At 44.5% G+C, this 25,444-nt stretch overlaps 1 protein-coding gene across 4 annotated transcripts in view; it reads left to right on the top strand.

Annotated features, from left to right (window-relative positions):
• The window catches only part of dab2 (DAB adaptor protein 2), a 70,713-nt gene that overhangs the window by 28,941 nt on the left and 16,328 nt on the right, over window positions 1-25,444 (top strand). For 3 of the 4 annotated variants that reach the window (XM_085966161.1, XM_085966006.1, XM_085966244.1), the window contains exons 2-8: window positions 11,069-11,261; window positions 16,116-16,255; window positions 17,266-17,364; window positions 18,219-18,350; window positions 20,277-20,363; window positions 22,033-22,053; window positions 25,039-25,086. In XM_085966161.1, the coding sequence (XP_085822287.1) occupies window positions 11,156-11,261; window positions 16,116-16,255; window positions 17,266-17,364; window positions 18,219-18,350; window positions 20,277-20,363; window positions 22,033-22,053; window positions 25,039-25,086 (633 nt within the window). In that variant the 5' untranslated portion in view covers window positions 11,069-11,155. Of the gene's footprint in view, window positions 1-8,278; window positions 8,357-11,068; window positions 11,262-16,115; window positions 16,256-17,265; window positions 17,365-18,218; window positions 18,351-20,276; window positions 20,364-22,032; window positions 22,054-25,038; window positions 25,087-25,444 lie in introns of those variants that run through there. The other variant, XM_085966078.1, reaches the window with a different exon arrangement.

Raw genomic sequence — 25,444 nt, 5'->3', positions numbered from 1 at the left:
TGCCAGTCCTAGTTAAATGTGCAGTATAGCCATTGAATGATCACATTTAGGATCAGGTTTTGTAAACTAAAGACTGCTATTTAAAGTAGACTTGGTTTGTGTCATGCCTTGTCTGTCCAATAGGATCCTGGGCTCTGCACATAATCATCGGCCTGATTTTAGACTCGGTCAGTCTAGACACCAGCTATTCCTTGCTGTAGTCTTTCCAAAAACTACTGATGTTATTTTGGGATTGAACATTTAAGCAACTGGGCTGTGTCTGATATTGTTGCAATAGCCTGGATTACTAATTAAACACTAGTTCTTGAACACAAACAGGCTGTCCATGGGTTCAAGATCCACTCCAAGTCTTCAGTGTAGCACTGTTGGTGTTACTGCCTCATCTGACATTAGAGGTCTGTTTACCTGGTCTGTAGGAACAGGAGGCTGCCATTCAGCCCCTCCAGCTTGTTCCACCACAAAGAAATACTTTCAATTGTATAGTGCCTTTCACAGCCTCCAGGGTGGCCGAGTGCTTTACACCCAATAAAGTACTTTTGAAGTATAGTCACTGTAATGTAGGAAATGTGGTGGCTAATTGTGCACAGCAAGATCCCACAAACAGCATTGTGATGACCAGATAATCTGAAGGATAACTATTGGCCTGGACACCAAGGATAGTGCCCCCTGCTCTTGGAATAAGTACCATAGGATCTTTACATCTACCCAAGAGCAGATGGGTTTGACTTATCTGAAAGATGGCATCTCCAACAGTGCAGCATTCCTCAGCACTGCACTGGAGTGTCAGCCTGGACTTGTGCTCCAGTCTTTGGAGTGTGACTTGAACCCACAACCCTCTGACTTGGGAGATGAGTGCTACCCACTGAGCTGTGGCTGATTGAATTAGACCATGGCTGGGTTTTTATTCATTCACAGGGTGTGGGCATCACTGATATTTGGAGTTTTTTTTAGTAGCAGTGAGGGACTGACATTGGGCCAGATAGCCTCTTGGTCTCTGTTAGGTGTTCCTCTGGGAATAATGAGACTGGATAGTTTTGTGTGCAAAGGTCAAGGTTTGTTACACCACATCACAACTGAACTTTCCCCTGACAAGTTAAATGTCATCAATCACACTTGTATAATAGAGATGGCTATCTCCCCAATAGACTTGACTAGTGTGTGTCCAGGGGAAGATGTGTTTGAACAGAGCTCATAGTCTGATGAGAGAACTGACTTGCTAGGGCTCCTGAAACCAAGGAAGGAGATGGACAACTTGCTGCTCTATCAAGAAATGACTTGTCTTCAATCTCTGCTTTTCTGAAGTGACTCTAGCTCCATTCTCTGGTACTTGTCCAGTTTTGTGTAGTCTGTTAAAGATGTGTATTTATATAGCTCCTTTCACAGCCTCTGGTGCTTTATTGACATGTCATCACTTAATGTAGGAAACCATGGATTAGCATCCTAGCTGACTTCAGATGTCCAGGTGTGTGCACTCCCTGCTGCATTGGATCCTCATTGGGAGTTAGTCCCTTGTGTGAAATTGAATCACAACTTGTGTTGCCCTCAGGGGCTGATTCTCAATCCAAGCAGGATTACAACCTGTGCTGCCCCTAATCTGTAGTGTATTTTCCCCATGAAAGTCAATGCATTCCACTTCAGTAAGATTGAATGGCTTCTTTGAAAGGCTTCTTGTAGAATTCAGCATCCCTGTAACTATACATTTATCACTTGGTCACTTCAACTGCCATTTTAAGTGAAAATTGCCCATTGCCATTTCCAGAGATGAGGGGGTTGGCATATGAGGAAAAGTTGAGTAGGTTGCACCTCTACTCATTGGAATTCAGAAGAATGAGAGGTGATCTTATCGAAACATAAGATTGTGAGGGGGCTTGATCGGGTGGATGCGGTGAGGATGTTTCCACTGATGGGTGAGACTAGAACTAGGGGGCATAGTCTTAGAATAAGGGGCTGCCCTTTCAAAACTGAGATGAGACACTTCACTCAGGGTAGTAAATCTATGGAACCTTACCATCCAATATTGAGCCTCTTGACTGGTTATCTCCAGAGCCATGGACTGTCTGATGCTGAAACATTCTTGCTCAGTGAGGCTGATATTAATGCTGTTCAATGCTTTTCTCCCAGAGCAGTTTAGTATAGACAGAGGGACTTTCCAGCAGTCCCAGAATTGGGAGCTGAAACTGCCTTGAGTTGGCCTGTCCTCACTGATTTTGGGCAGGGCTACAAGGACACATTCAAACTTTTTCAGTGTCACTGGCAAGGCAGTATTTATTGCCCATCCCTAGTTGCCCTTGGAGGTGGTGAGCTGCCTTCTTGAACCGCTGCAGTCCGTGTGGTGAAGGTGCTTCCCACAGTGCTGTTGGGGAGTTCCAGGATTTTGACCCAGTGACTGGAGGAACAGCCAATATATTTCAGTCTGGCTGATGTGACTTGGAGGGGAACTTTGAGGTGATGGTGTTCCATGTGCCTGCTGCCCTTTTCCTTCTAGGTGGTGGGGGAGGTGCTGTCACTAGTTTGAGTTGCTGCAGTGCCTCTTGTAGATGGTACACACACTGCAGCCACAGTGCACTGGTGGTGGCAGTGAATATTTTAAGGTGGTGGATGTGGTGCCAATCAAGGGGATTTGTCCTGGATGGTGTCGAGCTGCTTCCTTCCTGCTCTTCTCCTTGTCCAGCTAATCCTTGTGACTTTCTATTCTCTTGTTCACTAGTGTATGTATGTTGCTGCCAAACAACTTGGGAGTCAGTAGTCTAATTTTAACTACCAGCTGCCCTTCAGTAATCTAAAGCTAGATCAGTGACTGAGATCCAACTGTAATCCAGGGTTTAAATTCAATAAGTGATATGGAGGCTGATTTTTTTTTTTAAGCTGGGATTAGGGCAGTCTGAATAATCTTAAACCGGGAGCTACATAGAGGGGAAAAGGAAACTGAAGCTTTGCTGAATGTAGAAGATGGCTTCATTAGTTTCCATAAGACATTCCAACTTAAACTAGCAAAACTGACCATGTTGCTAAATGGGAAGGCTGTCCTTGACCTCTATGTCCCAAAGCACCTTAGACAATGAAGGACAAAGTGGTCACTTGTAATGTAGGAGAAACAGCTAATTTGCACACCGCAATGAGGAATGAAGCTAAATCTGTTTTGTGATGTTAGTTGAGGTATAAATGTTGGCTAGGATACCACAGAACTCCTGTTTAAATTGTGCCATGGGATTTTTACATCCACCCAAGGCCAATTGGGCCTCTTTGGAGGCACCCCTGACCATGCAGCACTCCCTTGTACTGCACTGGAGTGTCAGTCTAGATTATGTGCTGAAGTCATCTCGAGTGGGGCTTGAATCCACAACCTTGTGCTTCCAGTTTAGAGGGAGTAGTCTCATAGGTGGGTGCCCAATTTGCACCACAAGTCTGCAAAGCCAAAACCACTTGTACCAACTCAGTGTAAATGGCACCTAGACCAGCCCAAACTGTGGGGTGGAGAAAGTACATGAGTGAAGACTGAATCTGGACCAATGGCTGCTTTGGGTCCACACTATTGTCAAACTTGATAAAAATGACTGGACATATTGTGATCCGAGGGGGACTGGAACAAAGACCATTCAGCCCCTCAAGCCTGTTCTGCCATTCAATGAGATCATGGCTGATCTGTGATCTAACTCCATATACCCACCTTTGCCCCATATCACCTTAATACCTTTGGTTAACAAATCTATCAATCTCTGATTTTAAATCTAAATTGATCTAGCATCAGTTGCCATTTGCAGCAGAGTTCCAAACTTCTACCACCCTTTGTGTAGAAGCGTTTCCTAATTTCATTCCTGAAGGGCCTAGTCCTAGACTTCTTTTCTTTCCCCCCCCCCCCCAACCAGTGATTATTTTCTGTACTTGTTCATGACATTTTAATCTGTGCATAGACCCCAAGTCTCTTTGGACCTCCACTGTTTCTAGCTTTGCACTGTTAGAAAGTATCTGTTCTATCCTTGGGGTCCCAAGTGGATGACTTCACATTTGCCTACATTGCAACAGATTTGCCCATTCACTTGATCTATTAACCTCACTTTGTAATTTAATGCTTTCATCTACACTGCTTACAATGCCACCTAATCTTTGTCATTGGCAAACTTGGCTATGTGGCTCTCTATCCTTCTATCTAAGTCGTTCTAGTTGAGCTCCCAAGGCACTCAACACAGATCCCTATGGGATGCCACTAGTCACAATTGACAATTAAGTACTTGCCCATTATCCCTACTCTCTGCCAATCTCCTAACCAGGTCAATAATTTGCCCTCCATTCCATGAGCATCAACTTTAGCTCAGGCTCATGAGATTCCCCATTCCATTAATTTAGTCACCTCTTCAAAAAAAATTATCAATTAATCAAAGCTGGTCAGGCATGACCTACCCTTTACAAATCCATGCTGGCTCTCATCAACTGAATTTAAGGTGTTCAGTCACCCTATCCTTTAACTATAGACTCTAGTAATTGCCTGACAACCAATGTTGAGCTAAATGGTCTATAATTTCCTGGTTTTCCCTCCTTATATAGTGGTGACCAATTTCCAATTTAAAAGTACCAGGTTAATGGTCTGCACATACTGCAATGTGAATGGTTTTAGTTCTACTGTAAAAGCTATTCTTGATCTGACTTGTCAGCTGTTTTTCCTTCACATTCTTATGACCTTCCTTGCTCTCCCAAAGCTGTCTTCCAATCCTGTAACTCCAGAGTCCAGGCTTAACACTGATTTGCTGACATTGACAAGTAGTTGGATCAGGCTGGATAGCAGTGTCTGTGTAAATTGATGCCCTTCATGCCATCAGCTGGTGCCTCCCCAGGGCTCAGTGGCTAGATGCACAATGGGCACAATTCAGTTCCACTCTGGGATTGAGCAGTCATGGAGTGGAGGAGGGAGGGTGGTTTGTGTGGCAGAGGGCAAGTTGGCTGTAAATACTTGGAAACTGACTTGGCTTATTTGTGTAATCCACCCTGGATCAAAGGGATTCTGCTCACAGGCCATCTAGTCTGTTCCTAGTTAATATATAACCATTCTAATAGAGCTGTGTTACTGGGGTAACTAAATTGCAATGGACTTGAACCTTCTGTCTTGCAAGAAATGGTGTTTAGAATCAGTGTGCTGCCCTTTCAAATGCAGCAGATACAATGAAAGTCTCTCTCTATGCCAAGAGTCCTAATGTTGAATGTGCTTCCACATCTTTCTTTCCTACCCCACCCCAACCTCAGGATTGGCCTCATTTTTAAGGTAGAGGAATCGATGGTCAATGTAAGGACCCATGAAGTCTTGCTGCTGATCTGAGCCCCCAGATCTAACCCCACTCTACTTGCTTCCCATGTCCTTTAAATATTCCACTAGCCTCTTTTCCTTTCAATCCCTCCTCAAACAAAATTACAAATGTAAAAACTCAACAGTGGCAGATGTTGATAGAGCAATGTGTCCAACTCGCTAATGACTGGCCCATCCCTCAGCACATCGCTTACTGATGGCTACAAGGTGGTAAGCTGGAGGTGATGGGACCAAATGAATGAGCACTTCCCTGCTGGAAAGGATGTTCAGTGAACACTTGTTTTGCTTTAGCATAGCCCAACCCAATGCTGCTACTGCAGTGCTAGCTCACTGTGCACTACTACCCTCACCCTTTTATTAATGTAGAGAAATGTCCCAAGGTGCTTCAAGTGTAATGAGCCAAATGAACAAGGGAACTGACTTGAATCTGAGGTATTTTTAAAAAGGGTGAGGGGAGGTGGGCTGTTGAGGTTGGCATGCATGTGAAGCCTGACCCATGCCTTTGGATGATGCCATGTGGATGAGACCAAGGGTAGATCCTTTGACTCCAGTGACTGTATAGATACTCTACTGGAGAATAGTATGCATGACAATGTGTGAAATGTCTACTTGCAAGAACTTGTATTCCAGACACATACCTCTTTTAGTGGCTTGGTTTAGACTTCCCATGGGTGTAAAACCTCAGCCCACTAACTTCTTGTTTGACTTAAGTTGCATAGAACGGGCCATTCATCCTAACTGGTCTGCCAGTGTTTATGCTCACAGGTCTCTTCCAACCCTTCACCTCATCAACATCCTATTCCTTTCTCCCTTGTGTTTATCTAGCTTCCCCTTAAATACATCTACTATTCACCTACTACTCTGGTAGCAAGTTCCACATTCTTGCCACTCTTGGTAAAGAAGTTTCTCCTGAATTCCCTATTGGATTTATTAGTGACTATCTTGTATTTATGACCTAGTTTTGAACTCTGGAAACATCATCTACATCTACCCTTGTAGGTCACCCCCTGCCTTTTTCCCCTGGTGAGTTCAATGAGCTATTGCACTGTTTAAAATGCTTCCACACTAGCTCCTGAGCTGGGTTTGACCTGTTCCCTTGTCTAGCACCCTACAGTGGCAACTGATGCTGCTCTAGATGTGACCCACGTGCATTGATTGGGCCACTGGTTTGTGTAATGCTGGCAGGCAAGGAATTGAGGTGTAGGGCTTTGTTTGAGAAGATGGGTTGAGCATACTCATTTCTTCCTCTGCCTCCAACTCTTTTTTTGACTCTAGGGAAATTGAGGGATATGGGGATCAGTCAGGAAAGTGGAGTTGAGGTTAAAAAATCAGCCCATGATATATCCTTACCTAAAGATGGATATACTTGCAATAGAAGGACTAGCATGAAGGTTCACCAGACTGGTTCCTGGGATTGGGGAGGGGGGGTGGAATTGTCCTGAGATTGAGTAGACTAGGCCTATATTCTCGTTTAGAAGAATGAGGGGTGATCTCATTGAAACATACAAAATTCTTACAGGATAGATGCTGGGAGGATGTTCCCCTTAGCTGGGGAGTCTAGAATCAGGGGTCAGTCTCTGAATAAGGGTTGGCCATTTAGGACGGAAATTTCTTCACTCAGGGTTGTGAATCTTTGGAATTCTCTGCCCCAGAGGCTGAGTTGAGTATATGCAAGACCAAGATGGATAGATTTTGGATATCTAGTGATTTATGGGGATCGTGCAGGGAAGTGGAGATATTAAATGGCTTGATATGACCTACTCTGAATTCTTATGCTCTTCCACCACTTTTTTTTCTCTTCACTCACCACCCCCCCCCCCCCCAAAAAAAAATCTCAGTCTCTGGCTGACCATTGCTCTGTTTCTAGGTTCATTGTTCCCAGTCCAAGGGTGTGAATTCAATGGATAACAGTCTCTTGCTGTTTTGTCTCTACCTCCTGTCTATTCAAATTCCCACTTGTTTAAATAGGAATTAATATTCAAGTGCTACAGTAGTGACCAGGCTGGTCCATCACCATTAACATATCTGTTGTGCCATAATTTATCTTCCCTTTGCCACACCCCTGCTTTTTGGTTCCAAGCCAGTAAAATATGGTTCAGATGTACTGTGCCTGAAACATTAAGTCAATTTAGTTATTGAAGTTCATGTAGGGTTTCTAACCAGCTTGGGCTATTCAACACTGGCTGAATAATCTGATACAAGTGAAGTGCTGGGTTGACCATGTCAGTTCAATTTTGCGCCTCATTTAGTGCAAAGAGTTCAGCTTTCTGTAGGAGTTTGTTAGAAGCTAGAATTGGGCAACAGGTCCACTTGGCATCTAGTGTTAATCAGAATAGATGGTTCTCCTCTTGCATGTTGTGGCATCACCTCCGCACTGAAGTGGCCGCAGCTTGGTTTATATAGGTACAGCAATGTTGTAAACTGGAGGCCTTGGCTAATCCAGAGGAATTTAAATCCACTGGCAATTTGAAATCTTGTATTAAATATATATCAATTACCAGTGAAGTGAGCATGAAACTGTTGTAAAAACCCAACTGGTTCACCAATGCCCTTTAGGAAGAGAACCTGCTGTTCTTACCTGGTCTGGGCCAATGACTCCAGTCCCACACTAGAGTAGTTGACCCTTGACATGTCCTCAAGTGGCTTAGCACGACACTCTGTTTTAAATAAAATAAAAGCTGTGCCACCTCTAGGGAAACAAGGAAGTGCAACAGATGCCAGCAATGCCTGCATCCTGATTTTAAAAAATATATAATTTCTTAATGATTCTTTCCTCAAGGGTGACACTCCCAGCTTGGGCCTGAAGTGTGACTCTTGCTTTGTTTTAAGGCGGGCTGTCTTATCTCTCTCCTGCTGTCTGTGCATTTTGCAGCATCCAGTAATCTGGCTGTGTGCTTCTGCTCGTGACTAATGGATGTCCTGAGTTAATGGTTTTTTTAGCTAATCTTTTTTAAAACTCTGGTGGTTTAACCTTTGAACGCAGCCCCAACCTCTTCCACTGCCCCTTGGTCCCGATCTGTGTGTGTCTCTCTGGGTGGCAGAAGCAGGATCGCTGTGCTGGTAAGGGCTTTTTTTAGTTGAATTCTGGTGAGGAAATGGGGTTTTGAATGACTCTAACTCTTTCTTTCTCCCCTGCTCCTCCCTTTCCTCCCCCCCCCCCCCCCCCCCCCCCCCCGGTAACCCTTGGGTACCCCTGTGACCAAAGCCTGGATGCAGAATGCTTGAAGACTATCTGGCTGTGGAGGGTATTACAACTGATCCTGATGCCACCCTTTCCCCCCCCCCCCCCCCCCCCCCCAACTCTGTGCACTGCAAAGTCCCTGGGTAGTGACCTTAGCAAGAGCCCCCTAGTTTTATTTCTTGTGGACTATGAAGCTCTCGGTAGCACAGCAACCCGAGCTGCTGGAGTCCAGGGTGTCATGGGGTTGATCTCTTGATGTTACATGAAATGGGTTGGGGCTTGTATCAGGCACTTGGTCAGACTGCAGGTTTAACTTTTTAAAGTGTAATTGGGGCTATTCCTCACCACCTGGTGATCACAGTTCTTTGTTTTTGAAGTTGTGTGTGGCTGTTGGCTTAACCAGAATGAAAATGTTAAATTGCAAACCTCCAAATATATAGAACTGCTCTTGCAATGCAAGGGCAGGATTGGAGGCCATGGACTTGATTCTAGTTGGTTTGTATCTCAATGCTGAATGGCATTGACTCCCAAGATTACACCTTTTCCAAACTGGCGGCACACTGTTACAGCTTGCCATGAACAGAGGGACAACCAGTAAACTAAGACAAGAGTATATATAAACAAGGCGAAAATATATTTATAAACTCCGGGATATACCTGTTTATACACTATGAATGGAACTGCGTTTATGTGTTCAACCATAAATGTATTTTGATGCTTTGGCAACATAAGATGTACCTTATCATGCCAATAAAGCGATTTGTATTATTATTATTATTATTAGTATTATTGCTGGTGAAGTTTAAGTCTTGCTGGTTGGGAGAAGTTTAGATTAAACAAAGTTGGTCTTGGCCAGCTTCTAGTGAGATGTTTGCAGATCTCTGCAGTCTGTGGTAGAGAAGCCTCCTTTCCTCCATCCACCACTGTTCCATGTCTAGGCGCTGGAGCAGCAGAATGCTGACCCCGTACTAAACCTGGCCAGGCTGGGCTTCCAACTGTGCAATGTTTTGGTCAGATGGCACCTTTTTTTAACTTGTGTCCAGCCCCAGTGGATGGTCACTGGCAGCCGGGCACTGGGTTGGAAGGGAAGGCTGGAGACTGGCTGAGAAATTTGTGGATCTGAATTTGCAGCTATGATTGTTCTAATGTCTGCTCTACAATCTTACTGTAAAGTCCAAGACACTCAATTACATTAAGCTCAGACAGGTGGTGGCAGATTCAAGCAATTTAGCACGAGTCAACTTCACCCACTAGGATTAGTCTTCAGCAGGGGGGGTAGTAATGTATGTGGGGGAAAACCTTAAATGCAGCAAAGGACACTTTGACCCAAATTTGTTCCTGTAATCTAACTGGTGACCCATGTAATTTTCAGCATCTGAATGGCCTAAAGCCAAGGCTGGAGTGTTGATTTAAATGCCAAGACTTTCCATCGGAATCGATACTCCACTCCATGTGCCGGCAAAGTCCACATTCTCCACTCTTGTAATTACAGTTCTGGCAGGCAATACAGGATATTGCCCATCCTGGCACACCCCAGAAATGGGCCACTTGTACCCTACAAACCAGCAGCTTCAGCTTTCTACCCCTGTCGAGACCCTTCGTTTGGCGAGTGTATTGAGTTAGAGCCAATGGAGTCGCAATGCCCATCAGCCATGATCTAATTGAACAGCAGACCAGGCTCAAGGGGCTGAATGGCTTCCTCCTGTTTCCATAGCCTTGACTGCTCTCCCAACTAAGTCACCAGTGCCCACTGTACTCATGAGGAGTGGCTTGGTATCGACACTACTTTGTGCAGCGATCTGATTCTGAATTCAACCGCACTAGCTTGAGAGCAGGTTTATTTAATTCTGCCAGTGATCCTGAAACGAGCAAGGAAGAGTCTGCTGGCTTTAGTGAAGGGGCAGTAGGGCAGCAATTGGGAGGGGGTGGGGTTTGCAAACCATCCAGTGGGAGCAGAGTTGGACTTTGATTCACGGCCTGACTCTCCAGACTTTGTTTACAGACACAAGCCGAAACACAGTGCCCTTTCTAAACACCGCTATTGCTAGGTGCTTTGACGTGGAACAGTCGGGACTTCTGCCGGGTGCAGTCATGCACCAAACTAGTAATTCTCTGTACTGGGCCAGTTAGCATGGTGCGTGAGTTAATGAAATTGCAATTTGTTTCACTTCCATATTCAGGAGGTCTGCCACCTGGTGGTCTATAGACACTAAATTCTAAACTTTCCTTTGAATAGCACCTTTGACATCCTACAGCACTTCAGGCAAGTAATTAGTTTTGTGGAGTGAGTTTGAGCAGGCAAATGTGCAACCAATTTGTGCAGAGGCCCCACAAACTGAAGTGAGCAGTCACTTGTTAACAGTTGACTGTTGGCCAGGGCATGATATCTGTCTGGTGGCATCTTATTCACCTGAACAGATAGACAAGGACTTGGCTTAATCTTTAGCCAGCTTGTCCAACAAAGCAGTGCTCAACCTCAGTGTCCAAGTAGCTTGAGTGGGTTTTAAACCATAGCCACCTGACTTGGGCTAAATCCTAGTTAATCTCCAGTGGTTTATGCTACCAGGCTTAACCTGATCCTCTTCCCACAGGTTGGATTGACATGTCTTGATCGACTCTACCAATTGTAGACCACATTTTTTGAAGTGTTTTTGCCCATAATTTTGGGTTGTGTCCAGATGGCAACCATGTCAGAAACTGTTGAAATCAGCAGCCCCAGCCCCAGCAGTCCCAGCCAATCGGAGACTTCGCCTACAAAGGCATCAAAGAAGGACAAAAAACGAGGTAAGGCAATTAATGGACTAAAGCTTTTCCTACTGACTTGTAGGCCAAGGTGAGTGGGTTAAAATCTACATGGAATTAATATTGAATCTACAGCACACAGGCATCTATGGTATACTCGTGCCCCATCCCATACCCCTCCTGTATATCAAGCCTCCACTTACATGCTTCAACCATTCATGTGGCAAAGTTCTAAATTCTCATCACTTGTAATTGTTCTGCCAGCAAGTGATAGTTGTCACAATCATGCCCAGGTATTTTCCCCCTTGCCCATCCCAGAGAGGCCTCTTGTCCCTGTCAAAGCAGAAGCTTCAACCCTATAGTTTTCTATCCCTGTAGTGACCCCTTGACCTCTCTTCCAATTCTAAATCACTGCCTGCTGTACTTGCCACTTTTATTTGTTCCTGGGATGTGGGTGTCACTGGCAAGGCCCGCATTAATTGAACTGTTGCAGTCCGTGTGGTGAAGGTACTCCCACAGTGCTGTTAGGAGGGAGTTCCAGGATTTTGACCCAGTGACAATGAAGGATCAGCCGATATATTTCTGTCCAGATGGTGTGTAATGTGGTGGTGGTCCCAGAAATCCCCCTCGAGCCTTTGTACAGCACACACCGCCTTGATGCCAAGCTAGTTATACCTCGCACTGACTTGGACTAATTAGGATAGCTAAAGAACAAGCGCAATGGACCGAATGGCCACCTCCACTATTAATTAAAGATTTTATAATTCTCGAACTGCCTTTCCCAGGGTTTAGCGTAGCTAGATGTACGGTTCTCTGCTCCAATGTTAAATATAGTTGCTTTGCACCCACATCTGTGGCTTCTGAGCAAGAATGCAGCTTGTAGGTGGCTGTGTTGGAGGTCTGTCTTTGAAATATAAGCCAGGTTTGAGGGGATAGAACTTTAGCCTAAATTGCCATCATTCAGTATCCTATCTGCATCAATGCTGACATGTCTTCCAATATCTCATTCAATTCCAAGGTTGGTCCAGTATCTTTGCCCTGGATCTAGATGTATTGGCATAACTTTGAGACAATATAAACTAAATGGTGCAATTTTACAGGTGTAAAGGAACAGAGCTGAGGGTGTTTATACCTTTTTTGAGAAAGGTGTTGTAATAAAACCATGGATCTATGCTTTTTCTAGAGGCAGAGTACAAAAGCAAGGGACTTCAGTTATGTGGAGAACATAAATAGGAGCAAAAGTTGGCCATTTGGTCCCTTGAGCCTGCTGCCATTCAATAAGATCATGGCTGATCACTGATCTCGACTCCAAGATTTGATAGAGGTGTTGAAAATTGAGGGGCTTGGAGTAAATAGAGAAATTGTTTCCAATGGCAGGAGGGTTGAGAACCAGAGGACATGGATTTAAAGTGATTGGCAAAAGAACCAGAGGGGAGATGAGTAATTTTCTTTATGCAGTGTCATGATCTGAAATGCACTGTCTGCCAAGGTGGTGGAAGGAGTTGATGCATAATTAAGTGGAAACATTTTCAGCTAAAGGAAAGCAGGGGTGAGTGGGACTAATTGGAGAGCTCTTGCAGAGCTGGCCCAGGCACAATGGGCCAAATGGCAGCCTCCTGTGCTGTATTCTTCTCTGATTCTCTGAACTTGCTGCTGTACCAACCTGGGCCTTTTCTGAAGCCTGTCCACCCCCATTGAATTTTGGTGTCATGGAATGTCCTGCCCTGGGATTCATGAGGAAAATATAATTTAATTTGGGGCTTTAGTGAGTTAAATCTTTCCACATCTTGGGTAAGCCCCAGATAACAATGATCTGTTGGTTCCCAAGTGGAAAAGACTGAGCCAAGATGAAAATTCCCATCTGTTTAAATTGCTTTTCCAAATGGTTAAACTGGCATGTGATTCCAGCAAGCTGATTTGGTGTCTAAGTAAATAGTTTTGCTATAATTTTTATGCTTTGATCAACTGAGACAACCTTGCTAATATAATGGTTACAGCACAGGAGGCCATTCAGCCTGTCTAGCCCGTGCCAGCTCTCCAAGAGCACTTCAGCTCGTCCCACCCTTTCCCTGTAGTCCTGCAAATTTTCTTTTTCAGGTACTTATCCAATTTGCTTGAAAGCCACGATTGAGTCTGCCTCCACCACCCTGTCAGGCAGTGCATTCCTGATACTAACCACCCGCTGCGTAAAAAAAAGATTTTCCTCATGTCGCCTTTGGTTCTTCTGCCAATCACCTTAAATCTGTGTCCTCTGGTTCTTGACCCTTCTGCCAATTGGAACAGTTTCTCTATCTACTGTCTAGACCCCCCCCTTATGATTTTGAACACCTCTTTTGAACACCTCTATCAAATCTCTCCTACCTTCTCTAATAACCCCAGCTTCTCCAGTCTATCCACATACATCAATCTGCACCCTTTAAGGTCTTCCTTCTGTGTGGTGTCCAGAATTGGACACAATACTCCAGTTGAGGCCAAAGCAGTGTTTTATAAAGGTTCATAACATCCTTGCTTTTGTACTCTCTGCCTCTATTTATGAAGTCCAGGATCCTGTGTGCTTTTACTGCTTTCTCAACCTGTCCTTCCACCTTCAGTGATTTGTGCACATGTACCCCCAGGTCTCCCTGTTCGTGCACCCACTTCAGGATTGTATCATTTAGTTTATATTGCCTCCTTCCTACCAAATATCACTTTGCACTTTTCTGTGTTAAACTTCCTCTGCCACGTGTCTGCCCATTCCACCAGCCTGTCTTCCTGAAGTCTCACAACACTCTTCACTTTACTATAATTCCAAGTTTTGTCACCTGCAAATTTTGAAATTGTGCCCTGTAAGTCCAAGTCACTATCAAGAAAAGCAGTAGTCCTAGAACCAACCCCTGGGGAACACCACTGTACCTTCCTCCAGCCCAAAAAACAACCCTTCACTACTGTTTCCTGTCACTTTGTCAATTCTGTATCCATGCTGCCACTATCCCTTTTATTCACTGGGCTTCAACTTTGCTAACAAGCCTATTATGTGGCACTTTGTCAAACTCCTTTTTGGAAGTCCCTGTACACCACATCAACCACATTGCCCTCATCAAAAAAAACCTCATTTGCCTTTAACAAATCCATGCTGGCTTGCCTTGATTGATCCACACTTGTCCCAGTGACAATTTTGTCCCGGATTATTGTTTCTAAAAGCTTCCCCACTACTGAGGTTAAACTGACTGCCCTGTAGTTGCTGGGTTTATCCTTACACCATTGTTCAAAAAAGGGTGCAACATTTGCAGTTCTCCAGTCCTCTGGCACCACCCCGGTATGTAAGGAGAATTGAAAGATTATGGCCAGTACCTCCACAATTTCCACCTTTTACTTCCCTTCGCATCCAAGGATGCATCCCATCCACTCCTGGTGATGTGAAAGATCCAAACTAGTTGACTCTAAATTGCATTCTGTAACCTCATTCTGCCTATTGTGACCAGTCCTATAAGGATTGGGTATTTGGATTGTCACTGACTAGGCTGATGTCAGAACTGAGGTTATGCCTATCTGGGAAAGATTGAACCGGCTTGCGCTCTTTAGAGAAGGCTGATGTCTAATGCAGGAGTTCAATAGGTTAGACAGAAGATATTTTCACTTGTGTGATTCAAAAACTAGGCCATAAATGAGTCATTAATAAATCCAGTAAGGAATTCAGGAGAGACTACTTTACCCTGAGTAATTAGAATCTGGAACTCGCTACCACGGAGTAGTTGAGGCAAATGGCACAGATGCATTTAAGAGGGTGCTCAATAAACACAAGGGTGGGGGAGAAATTAATAGATATTGATGAGGTGTGGGAGGAGCCTCAAGGAGAATAAATGCTGGCAGTTAAGCTGAATGGCCTGTTTTTTGTGCTGTGAATGAAATGTCACATTGTAGTGCTGTGGAGACCCATGGCCACCTAGTGGATGGTGAGGGCTGCAACAAACTTTAACATCACTGACCTAGAGTGTATCTTTGCAAAAAGTGACTTTGGATTCAATGTCATATCTCCAATGCTTTATTGCCTTAAGGTTGAAGGGAAAGAAATTGAGGCTCTTATGCTGATCCCTAATGTGACTAGTTTATATCCAGTAGTCTGGACTGTAGTGGCAGATCACTGCTCAACCAGCTGTCTGCAACCTAAGAGAAGCCTGCTTTGTGTTGCAATGTGTAATCACCGGTCTGTATTGTAAAATAGCCTTAAAGGTCAAATGACCCTGTTCTATTTTGTGGTGGTAAATCACTATAAATCCTTGGAACTTGTGCCAACTGGTGCAATCAGACTTTGGACCAGAGATGTCCCAATTGCAAACTTCAGGTAATACCTTGAGGTTTTTTAATGTATAACTTGGACTTTTTTTTTAAACATGTGAACTTGACTTAAACATCCAGCTAGCATGTGTGTGGCTGATTCAATCAATAATTGAGGAAAATGTTAGGATCATTGGAAGCAGTAGAGTCTATTTAAACTTAGGCTATTCCTAGGTGTCTTTGAAACCAGTTGTACACAGGAACCATGATGCAAAATGAGTTGGGAAGAAGTTACAGGTCTGTAGACTACATGCCTTGGACAGTGAGCACAAATTTCACACAAGATTAGAAGCTTTTGCCACAGGATGGCATATGTAGAACACTTGGTTACTTCTGGCTCCATTTTATTTAAACCCCCCCCCCCCCCCCCCACAAAAATCACTTCAATTTTAGATCTTGAATCCATGATTTGAGGTCCTGCAGGGACTATAAGCAGCTCTGGGCTCTCCTCCCTTCTCTTTCCCACCCCCCCCCCCCCCCTCTGAAATGGCAAATATTTAACTAGCCTTCCTGGGATCCAGTGCTGACGAGGTGGTGGGAAGTTGTACGTGCTGGGATTCAATGCCCTGATGTGTTTCCTAGGTTCCGAGAAGACTGAGGAATTCCTATTGGCGAGGTTCAAGGGCGATGGAATCCGCTACAAGGCCAAGATAATTGGTATTGATGACGTGGCCGATGCCAGAGGAGACCAGATGTGTCAGGATTCCATGATGAAACTTAAGGTAATGCCTTTTGTGTTCGTTCCTCTTGGTGGTAGGGTGAAGTTCATCAGCACCAGCTGTCCTAGTGTGCTGCATCTCTGGACTTCCCGTGAAGTCTAGATCGTGGCTGACCTCCCAGTGGCAGTGTCTGGCTTTTCATGACCCTTCCATCAGTGCAGCAAGATGTGGAATGTCACCATTTCTTATCACTGCACAGCCCAACTTTGCCTATTTGTTAAAGCTTAAATTCTCACTTTGCACAGACTGTCACACTGCAGGGTCAAATCAACTGATTGTTTGAAAAGGGAGATGCTTTAATGATGTAGAGTGGGACATTGGGATAGTTGCCATTGCTAACAATGTTTGAACTAAATGAAGTCCTCTTGCTGCCGAGTTGCATTGTCCAGAGCTTTGACAGTGACCGCAATGGGGCACTCTCTCTGATTCTGGTAGGAAAGTTTTCCAAATGTCCTCGCAATGGGATGTGTGCCAGCTCTTGATGATGATTCTATTTCCATCTGGGTTGATGTAATGAGGCTTGTATTTATATAGCACCTTTCATTACCTTGACATCCCAAAGTGCTTTAGTCAGCAATGTTGCCACTAACTTGCAGTCTAAGTGCACCATCCCTTAACATGCATGATATCTTGCAGCCTGCATGGGAGCTCCCAATTGGTGTGCAGCTCCCTCAAACATTGGTAGTCAGTTGGAATGTAACAGCAGCCAATTTGAGCACTGCAAGGTTCTGCAAACAGCAATGTGATGACCAGAATTTCTGTTGGTTGAGGGATCAATATTGGCCAGTACCCCAGGAGCCTTCCCCTGCTCTTGTAAAAGATCACATGGTACTATTTCATCCACGAGGGCAGATGGGGCTTTATTTTAGCACCTCATCTGAAAGATGGCCGCTCCCTCAGCACTGCCCCTCCGACAGTGCCACGCAGCACTGCAAGTGTCGACCTAGAATGTGTTGTGCATATTGTGTATCTGTTTGAATGTTTAACTGGGAATGCTCTTGTAACTTTCACAGGGTATTGCAATAGCTGCTCGTGCACAGGGGCAGCACAAGCAGAGGATTTGGGTGACCATCTCTCTATCTGGAATCAAGCTAATTGATGAGAAGACTGGAGTGAGTATCTTGGTGGAACCAATATAGAACATGTGCTGAATCTCCTCAATTCCATCCTTCAGGCTTAATCTCAGAGGGCATTAGTTGCACCTCAACTCCACTCTGGCATATTGGGAGCTATCGGTCAGTGCTTGGGTCTTGACTGATGCTGAGATTTGAAGCCTTCCATTTTATGCTGTAAACTGCTGCTTTGTCAAGATGGGCACTAGTGACAATCTGCCTTAACTACCAGGTTCCTGGGACTTGTTGAGAAGGGCTCCTTGCTGCTAGATTTCACTTCCTAGGGGGTAGAAAGAAAAATGCTTGTATCCAATATCTGCTCCCTCGGTCAATGAACAGCAACATTCCAGCTGCTTTGAGATGCAACAAAAACATTCCCCTTGAGTGAAGCTTTGCTTTTTCTAGCACCTCTACCTTGGAACATCCCATAGTTCTTTACAGCCAATGAATTGCTTTAAGGAGTGTGGCGATATCTAGCTGGGGTGACTTGACCATCAATGGGGTCAATGACAGTTGATCTGTTTTGGTGGTTGAAGGATAAAATGTTGACCAAGGTACCAGGAGAACCCTAGTGCCATGGGGTCTCTGACATCGACCTGTTCAGGGAATGTAACATGCTTTTCTGACAATGTAGCTCTCAGTACAACACTTGACATGTTGGCCTAGCTTATGCTTGTGGGGCTTGAACTCATAACTGGGTTGTTGCCAAACTGACACTAGATGTGGTATAATAGGATTAGAGAACCAAATGTCAAGGCATTTAATTTACTTCTAACTAATCCCAAGAAACACAAGTCCTGTGCCTGGTGTTGGTGAGTGTCGCAGACTAACCTTCCTTCCCTTTTTCCCTTCAGGTGATTGAACAGGAGCATACCGTCAACAGGATCTCCTTCATTGCTCGGGATGTCACGGACAACCGTGCATTTGGTTATATTTGTGGTGCAGAGGGCCAGCATCAGTTCTTCGCCATCAAGACTGCCCAGCAGGTAGTGTAACATGGTCCAATAAGTGAAACCAAACTGATGGCCTGGGTCAGTCACCAGCTGTGGTGTGTTGACCATGTCCTGCTTTGGTCACTGCCCTTCAGCAGAACTCTAGCCTGTTTGTTTGGCTAGTGGCAGCCTTCGTGTAAACACCTTTGCTGGTGCCCAACTGGTTAGATTCTTTATCGGCCCTTGGTAACATAGATAGGAGTAGGCCATTTGGCCCCTTGAGCCTGCTCTGCCATTTGGTGAGATCATGGCTGATCATCCAAACTCAGTACCCTGTCCCTGCCTTCTCCCCATATCCCTTTAGCCTTAAATATATCTAACTCCTTGAATATATTCAATGAATTAGCCTTGGTTTTTGCCAGGTGGTTGAAATTAAGCTTTTCCAGACTTCTAGCTGCTTAATGGGACTATCTTCCCCAGCACTGGTCCTCTTCCTCCTTTACCACCCCCCCCCCCCCCCCCCCCCCCCCCCAAACACAAGTCTCTACATTGACCTAGCTCTCCCTGTAAATGGAGGCAAGTTGTGCACTTGTATCCTCCTCCAGTAGTGCACTGAACTTGCAAACAAATTGTAATGCAGCTATTCTGCATCCTGACTGTCTTCTTGCATGTGGGGATAGCAATAGTGAGGCTGTTACTGGACCAGCAATCCAGAGAATGTGATTTCAAATCGGAGAATTTGAATTCAGTTTAAAGATGAAAAGCTGACCGTGAAACTGTCATAAAAGCCCAACTGGTTCACTAATCCTTTTTGGGAAGGAAACCTGCCATCCTTACCCAGTCTGGCCTATGGTTGACTCTTAGCTGCCCTCTAACGGCTCAGCAAGCTAATCCATGTCATCAAACTGCTACAGAATGAGGTATTACATTTTGGTAGGCAGGTCACATCACTTGGCAGATGAGAGTCTAGGTGGGGTCAAGTAACAAAGGGATCGGAGTACAAATCACTAAGTAGCAACACCAGTTAACAAGGCCATAATAAAAGCAAACCAAGCACTCTGGTTTATTTCTACAGGGATTGAATTGAAAAGTAAAGTTATGCTAAACCTGTATCGAACCTTGGTTAGACCACACTTGGCATACTGTGAACAGTTCTGGTCACATTATAAAAAGGATAGAGGCACTGGAGGGTGTAGAGAAGGTTTAAGAGGATACCAGAAATGCAAGGGTATACATATCTGGAAAGGATGAATAGCCTGGGTCTCTGAGGGGAGGGGGGGGGGGGGGGGGGACCTAATAGAGGTCTTTAACATTGAAAGGGTTTTGATCAAGTGGATAGTGTTTCCACTTGTGGGGAAGAGCAAAACTAAGGCCATCAATGAGTCACCAAGAAATCAAATGGGGTAAAGAAGTTTCTTAATTTCCCTGAGAATGTGGAACTTGCTACCACTGAGTGGTTGAGGTGAATATAGATGCTTTTAAGGGGAGGCTGGACAAGTATGAGGGAGAAGGGAATAGAGGGTTATGCTGATAGTTAGATGAGGAAAGACAGGAGGAGGCTCAAGTGGAGCATAAATGCCAGCATGGACTGGTTGGGCCGAATGGCCTGTTTCTGTGCCGTGTATCCTGTGAAACTACAGACCCAGCACTGGGAGCACCTCTGCATGGACTGCAGTGGTTCAAGAAGGTCCACCACCTACTCGGGATGGCAATAAATACCAGCCTTGGCTGTTGTGTTCACATCCAGGAGGGGGGAACCAGCAGCACCCAACAACTTGTGTTTATATAGCACCTTTAACTTAATACATCCCAACAACCCTGACCACCTTTGCAGGATCTGAGATTGGTATCGGATCCTGTTTGCTGCCTTTTGATTGCCGGATAGATTTGTAGAGAACTTTTCTACAATTTCCTGGATATGTTTTCTTGCAATTTCCTGGATGAACTGTAGTTTACCCCATGTGGCATTTGTCTTCTCAGGCTGAGGCACTGGTTGTGGACCTGAAGGACCTTTTCCAATTGATATATGACTTGAAGAAAAAGGAGGAAGCGGAGAATCGGGCTAAGGTAATTGGTGGGCTAACTGGGACTGAACTTGAACACCATGATCTAGGAGGCTAATCGCTGGTGCGAATGTGGAACTTGCTGCCACGTGGGAGTGGTTGAAGTGGAGAACATTGACTCATTAATCAGAAGGCAAAGAAGGGCAGGGTGGGAAGAGTTGCAGGAGGTTTGTGTGGCGATGGGCCAAATGGCCTGTTGGTGCTGTAGATTTTATGCAATTTAATTCAATGGATCTGTTCTCTGGCATGGGCCACTGATGTAGGGGAGGGGTTACAAAATGCCCATCTTTCTATTCAATTGTTTTGGCCCTGTTCAGAATTTTATTTGGGGGGGTATGGCAGTGGTGGGGGAAAAGAGTTGAAAGATGTGGCACTAAATCTGGCATAAGCCTTGAACTCTTCCACAATTAATGCAAACCACAATGTGGGAATTTGGAACGGGCACCTGGCTGTGTTGGTGCGTAGCCTTGCTCTAGTTTCAAGAATCCAGCTTTTGTTCAAATCTCTGGTTCCTGGTTAGTTTAGGGGAGGAAGTTAAAGTTGTCATTCCTCCTGAAGGCAGCTGGGTGAATGTTCAGATGACTTGATGCTGGGCCTTTGCTGACTTGACACGTGACCTCAAATAAAGGAACAGTTTGTAATAAGCTGGCCTGTGGAGAGGCCGAGTTTGGGTTTATGCAGCATCACTGGCAAAGCATTGCTGGTTCCAGCACACTTTAGATGAAGGAAAAAAATCAAGCTTTTTTGTTAAACTTGAAGAATTGATTTCCCCTTCAAAAAAAATGCAGGCAAGGGACTAATGGAAGTCTCAATTGTGCCACAGAATTGCATCAAGTAAGCACACAAGCCAGTCAGCCCCTCTACTTCATGCCAGTTTTATGCTCCGTCTCCTCTTGCTCCTCATCTTAACCCCTATTCCCCTCAGCATATCCATTCTTTACCCCCTCATACTTATCTAGCTGCATTTAATGCAGCTATGCTATGTGCCTCAACTACTCTGTGGCAAGGTCCACAGTCTCAAGAATTACTCAGAGTAAAGAGGGGTCAAGATGTCACTAATAAATCCAAAGTCTGTCTACCCCATCAAACCCCCTTCATAATTCTAAAGACCTTGATTGGGTCACCCCTGAGCTGCCTCTCCTGAGGAGGCTTGGCCTGTTCAGTCTCTCCTGATGGTTATAATAGCCACATGATACCAGCTTGGTTCTAGTGCCAAATTCAGGAAGAGATCTGCTTTTAACCAATCTACGCTCAAATTGGCTTCACTGTCTCTACTCATCAGCCCCTGTCCACTGAGTTGCTTTGCCTTTTTAGGATGAACTTGGATGTGTGGCTATTGTTGCCTCCATTTTTCCCTGCAGCACTCGATAGGCACAGGAGGCCATTCAGCCCCTTGAACCTGTTCTACCATTCAGTTAGATCATGGCTGATCTGTATCTACCTACCTTTTTTTTTCCTTGATACCTTTGCTAACTAAGGTTCAATTGTCCACTTGCTGATTTTACTCCTGGATGACCTAGCTCTAATATTTGCCCCCCCCCCCCCCCCCCTTCACTGATCACCACTCAAACTTCTAAAGCCAATTCAATGCAGCCACTCCTAATTTAACCCAGAAGGTCATTTTGCTCACTGGTCCATCAGTACACTAACTAAACTCTTCTTCCTCTTTTCAGGATGATGGCAAACCCACTGAGGTAAGATCAATATTCAATGGTGCTGCCTAAAATCTCTTCCCAGGTTAATAAACTTTATTGTATGGCTTCCCACTGGAAATGAAGAATGTTTGGGGTACTTTATGCTTGACTTCCTATGCACTGCCTTCCTGATGCCCTGCTCCTGCCACTGGGCTGCATATCCAGAGAAATCGATTCCTGGGCCTGAATCTAAGCCGCACCAAGGGGCAGAAAACATTGGTAGAAGTTGTCTATAAGCCTCAGTAGTGGTAATGTAAGGGATGGCATCAAACAGGAAATTAGAGATGCATTTAACAAGGGTACTACAGTAATCATGGATGACTTTAATCTACATATTGCTAGTTTGGTTTGGCTAGTCTATAATACTAGTAGAGGATGAATTCCTGGAGTGTACAAGATGGTTTTTAGACCAGTACATGAGGAGCCAACTAGAACAGGCTATCCTAGATTGGGTATTGTGCAATGAGAAGGTTAATTAATCTTGTTCAGGGTCCTTTAGGGAAGAGTGACCATAACATGGAATTCTTAAGATGGCAAGTGAAGTCCAATCTGAAACTAGGGTCCTAAATCTAAAAAACTATAGGTATGAGGAGTGAGTTGGCTATGATGGATTGGGGAGCTTTATTAAAAGACATGACTGGATAGGCAATGGCTAACATTTAAGGAATGCAGGAATTAAGGAATGCATGAATTGCAACAGTTATACATTCCTTTCTGGTGCAAAAACACAAGGAAAAGTGGCCCAACCATGGCTAACAGAAATTAAGGATAGTATTAGATCCAAAGAAGTTGTAAAGTTGCCAGAAAAAGTAGCAAGCCTGAGGATTGGGAGCAGGTTAGAGTTCAGCAAGAAAGGACCAAGAGATTGATTTTAAGAGGGGGGGTGGAATAGTGAGTAAGCTTGCAAGGAACATAAGCAGACTGGAAGCTACTACAAGTATGTTTATATTAAAAAAAAAAAAAAAAATTGAAGGTAAATGTAGGTCCCTTACAGTCAAACAGGAGAATTTATAATGGGGAACAAGGAAATGGGGGAGCAATTAAACAAATACTTTGGTTCTGTCTTCACAGACACAACTTCCCAGAAATGCTAGGGAACCAAGGGTCCAGTGAGGAGGAATTAAAGGAAAATGGTGCTGGAGAAATTAATGGGACTGAAAGCTAATAAATCCCCTGGACCTGATGATCTGCATTCCAGAGCACTAAGTGGTAGCCATGGAAATAGTGGATGCATTGGTTGTCGTCATCCATAATCTATAGAATTTTGGAACAGTTCCTGCAGATTGGAGGGTGGCAAATGGCACCCCACTATTTAAAAATGGAGGGAGAGAAAATGGGGAACTGCAGACTGGTTAGCCTAACATCAGTAGTAGGGGAAAATGCTAGTCTATTATAAAGGATGTGATAACAGGATACTTAGAAAATATCAACAGGATTAGACAATCAACATGGACTTATGAAAGGAAATAGTTTGACAAACCTACTGGAGTTTGAGGATGTAACTAGTAGAATAGATAAGGGGGAACCAGTGGATGTGGTGTATTTGGATTTTCAGAAGGCCTTTGATAAAGTCCCATAAGAGGTTAGTGTGCAAAATTAAAGCACATGGGGTTGGAGGTAATATACTGGCATGGATTGAAAATTGGTTAACTAGCAGGAAAGAGTAGGAATAAATGGGTCTTTTTTGGGGTGGCAGGTGGTGACCAGTGGGGTACTGCAGGGATCAGTGCTTGGGCCCCAGCTATTCACTATATACAATTTGGATGAGGGAACCAAATGTAATATTTCCAAGTTTGCTGACAACACAAAACTAAGTGGGATTGTGAGTTGAGGAAGCAAAGATGCTTCAAGGTGATTTAGACAAGTTTGGTGTGGGTCAATGCAGTATAATGTGGATAAATGTGAAGTTATGCACTTCAGTAGGAAACAAAAGCAGAATTTAAATGGCGATAGATTGGGAAATGATGTACAAAGGGACCTGGGTGTCCTTGTACACCAGTCACTGAAAGCAAACATGCAGGTGCAGCAGGCAGTTAAGGCAAATGGTATGTTGGCCTTCATTGCAAGAGGATTTGAGTACAAGAGCAAGGATGTCTTAGTTGTACAGGGCCTTGGTGAGACCACACCTGGAGTACTGTGTGCAGTTTTGGTCTCCTTACCTAAGCAAAGGATATACTTTCCATAGAGGGAGTGCAGTAAAGGTTCACCAGACTGATTCCTGGGATGGCAGGACTGTCATGAGGAGATTGGGTCGACTAGGCCTGTATTCTTTAGAAGAATGAGGGGAGCTCCTTGAAACGTGTGAAATTCTGACCGGGCTAGACAGACTGGATGCAGGGAGGATGTTTCCCCTGGCTGGGGGGGTCTAGAACAAGGAGTCGGTCTCAGTATACGAGGTAGGACATTTAGGACTGAGAAATTTCTTCACTCGGGGTGGTGAACCTGTGGAATTCTTTACCACAGTAGGCTGTGGAGGACAAGTTGCTGAATATATTTAGAGGTTTCTAGATGCAAGGGGTATGGGGAGAGCAGGAATATGGTATTGAGGATCAGCCATGATCTTGAATGGTGAAGCAGGCTCAAGGCTGAATGGCCTACTCCTGCTCCTATTTTTGTTTCTATGAACTACAGGACAAGATGACAGCTGAGGATGAGCCTGAGCCATTCAGCCCATCAGTGCACTCTGCTATCCAACTTCCTCCCCAAAGCATCTTCTTTGGGTTTGATGGTCAAGCCTCCTAATTACTTGCTAGAGGGGGAGGTATAGCATCTATCTTGCAATTCACCTAGGGCTTTATGTAACCCCTACATGACCAGATTCAAATAGTTTGTCCACCCACTGCTTTTTTTTTCCATATTAATTATACCAAAACAAATGAGATTTGGTCTTGTCAGGAGCAAGACTTCTCTAATGAAGAGATTTAGTTTTAATTTTCTAGTGCTGTGGTTCTATCTTACCTAATGCTCTTTGTTTTTCCTCTACAGAACGGTAGTCCATTGCTGAATTTTGATGACCAGGTGTCCCAAGTTAAAGTAAGTCCTTTGTGGGAGGCTCAAACTAGAAATGCTGCTTTGGGTGGCTGCATATGGAACTGGATGGACTGTATTTGGTTGAATGTATGATCACAATGTAAATGAGGAGGTCCAAAGTCCTCTAAAGGATCAATGATTTCCCAAAGCTGCACCACTGGGTTTTTTAACACTCAATGTCTGGGTCTGTTCGAGACTAACTGACTTAGATTGATTTGCTAAGTCAACAATGCCATATTGTATCCTGCAACTACTGGGATGGTAGAAGAACCGTCTCATTGTCTAGCAATTTCTAAGAGCTGGGATGCCATTCTGGGGGAGAAGCCTCTAGTTGTGAAAACTTGAGCAATCCGAACATTCA

The sequence above is a fragment of the Somniosus microcephalus genome, chromosome 1, assembly GCF_052327205.1.
Source record: "Somniosus microcephalus isolate GS21.2 chromosome 1, FLI_Smic_1.0, whole genome shotgun sequence".
Lineage (NCBI taxonomy): Eukaryota > Metazoa > Chordata > Chondrichthyes > Squaliformes > Somniosidae > Somniosus > Somniosus microcephalus.
This window is presented reverse-complemented; position numbering and strand designations above follow the sequence as displayed.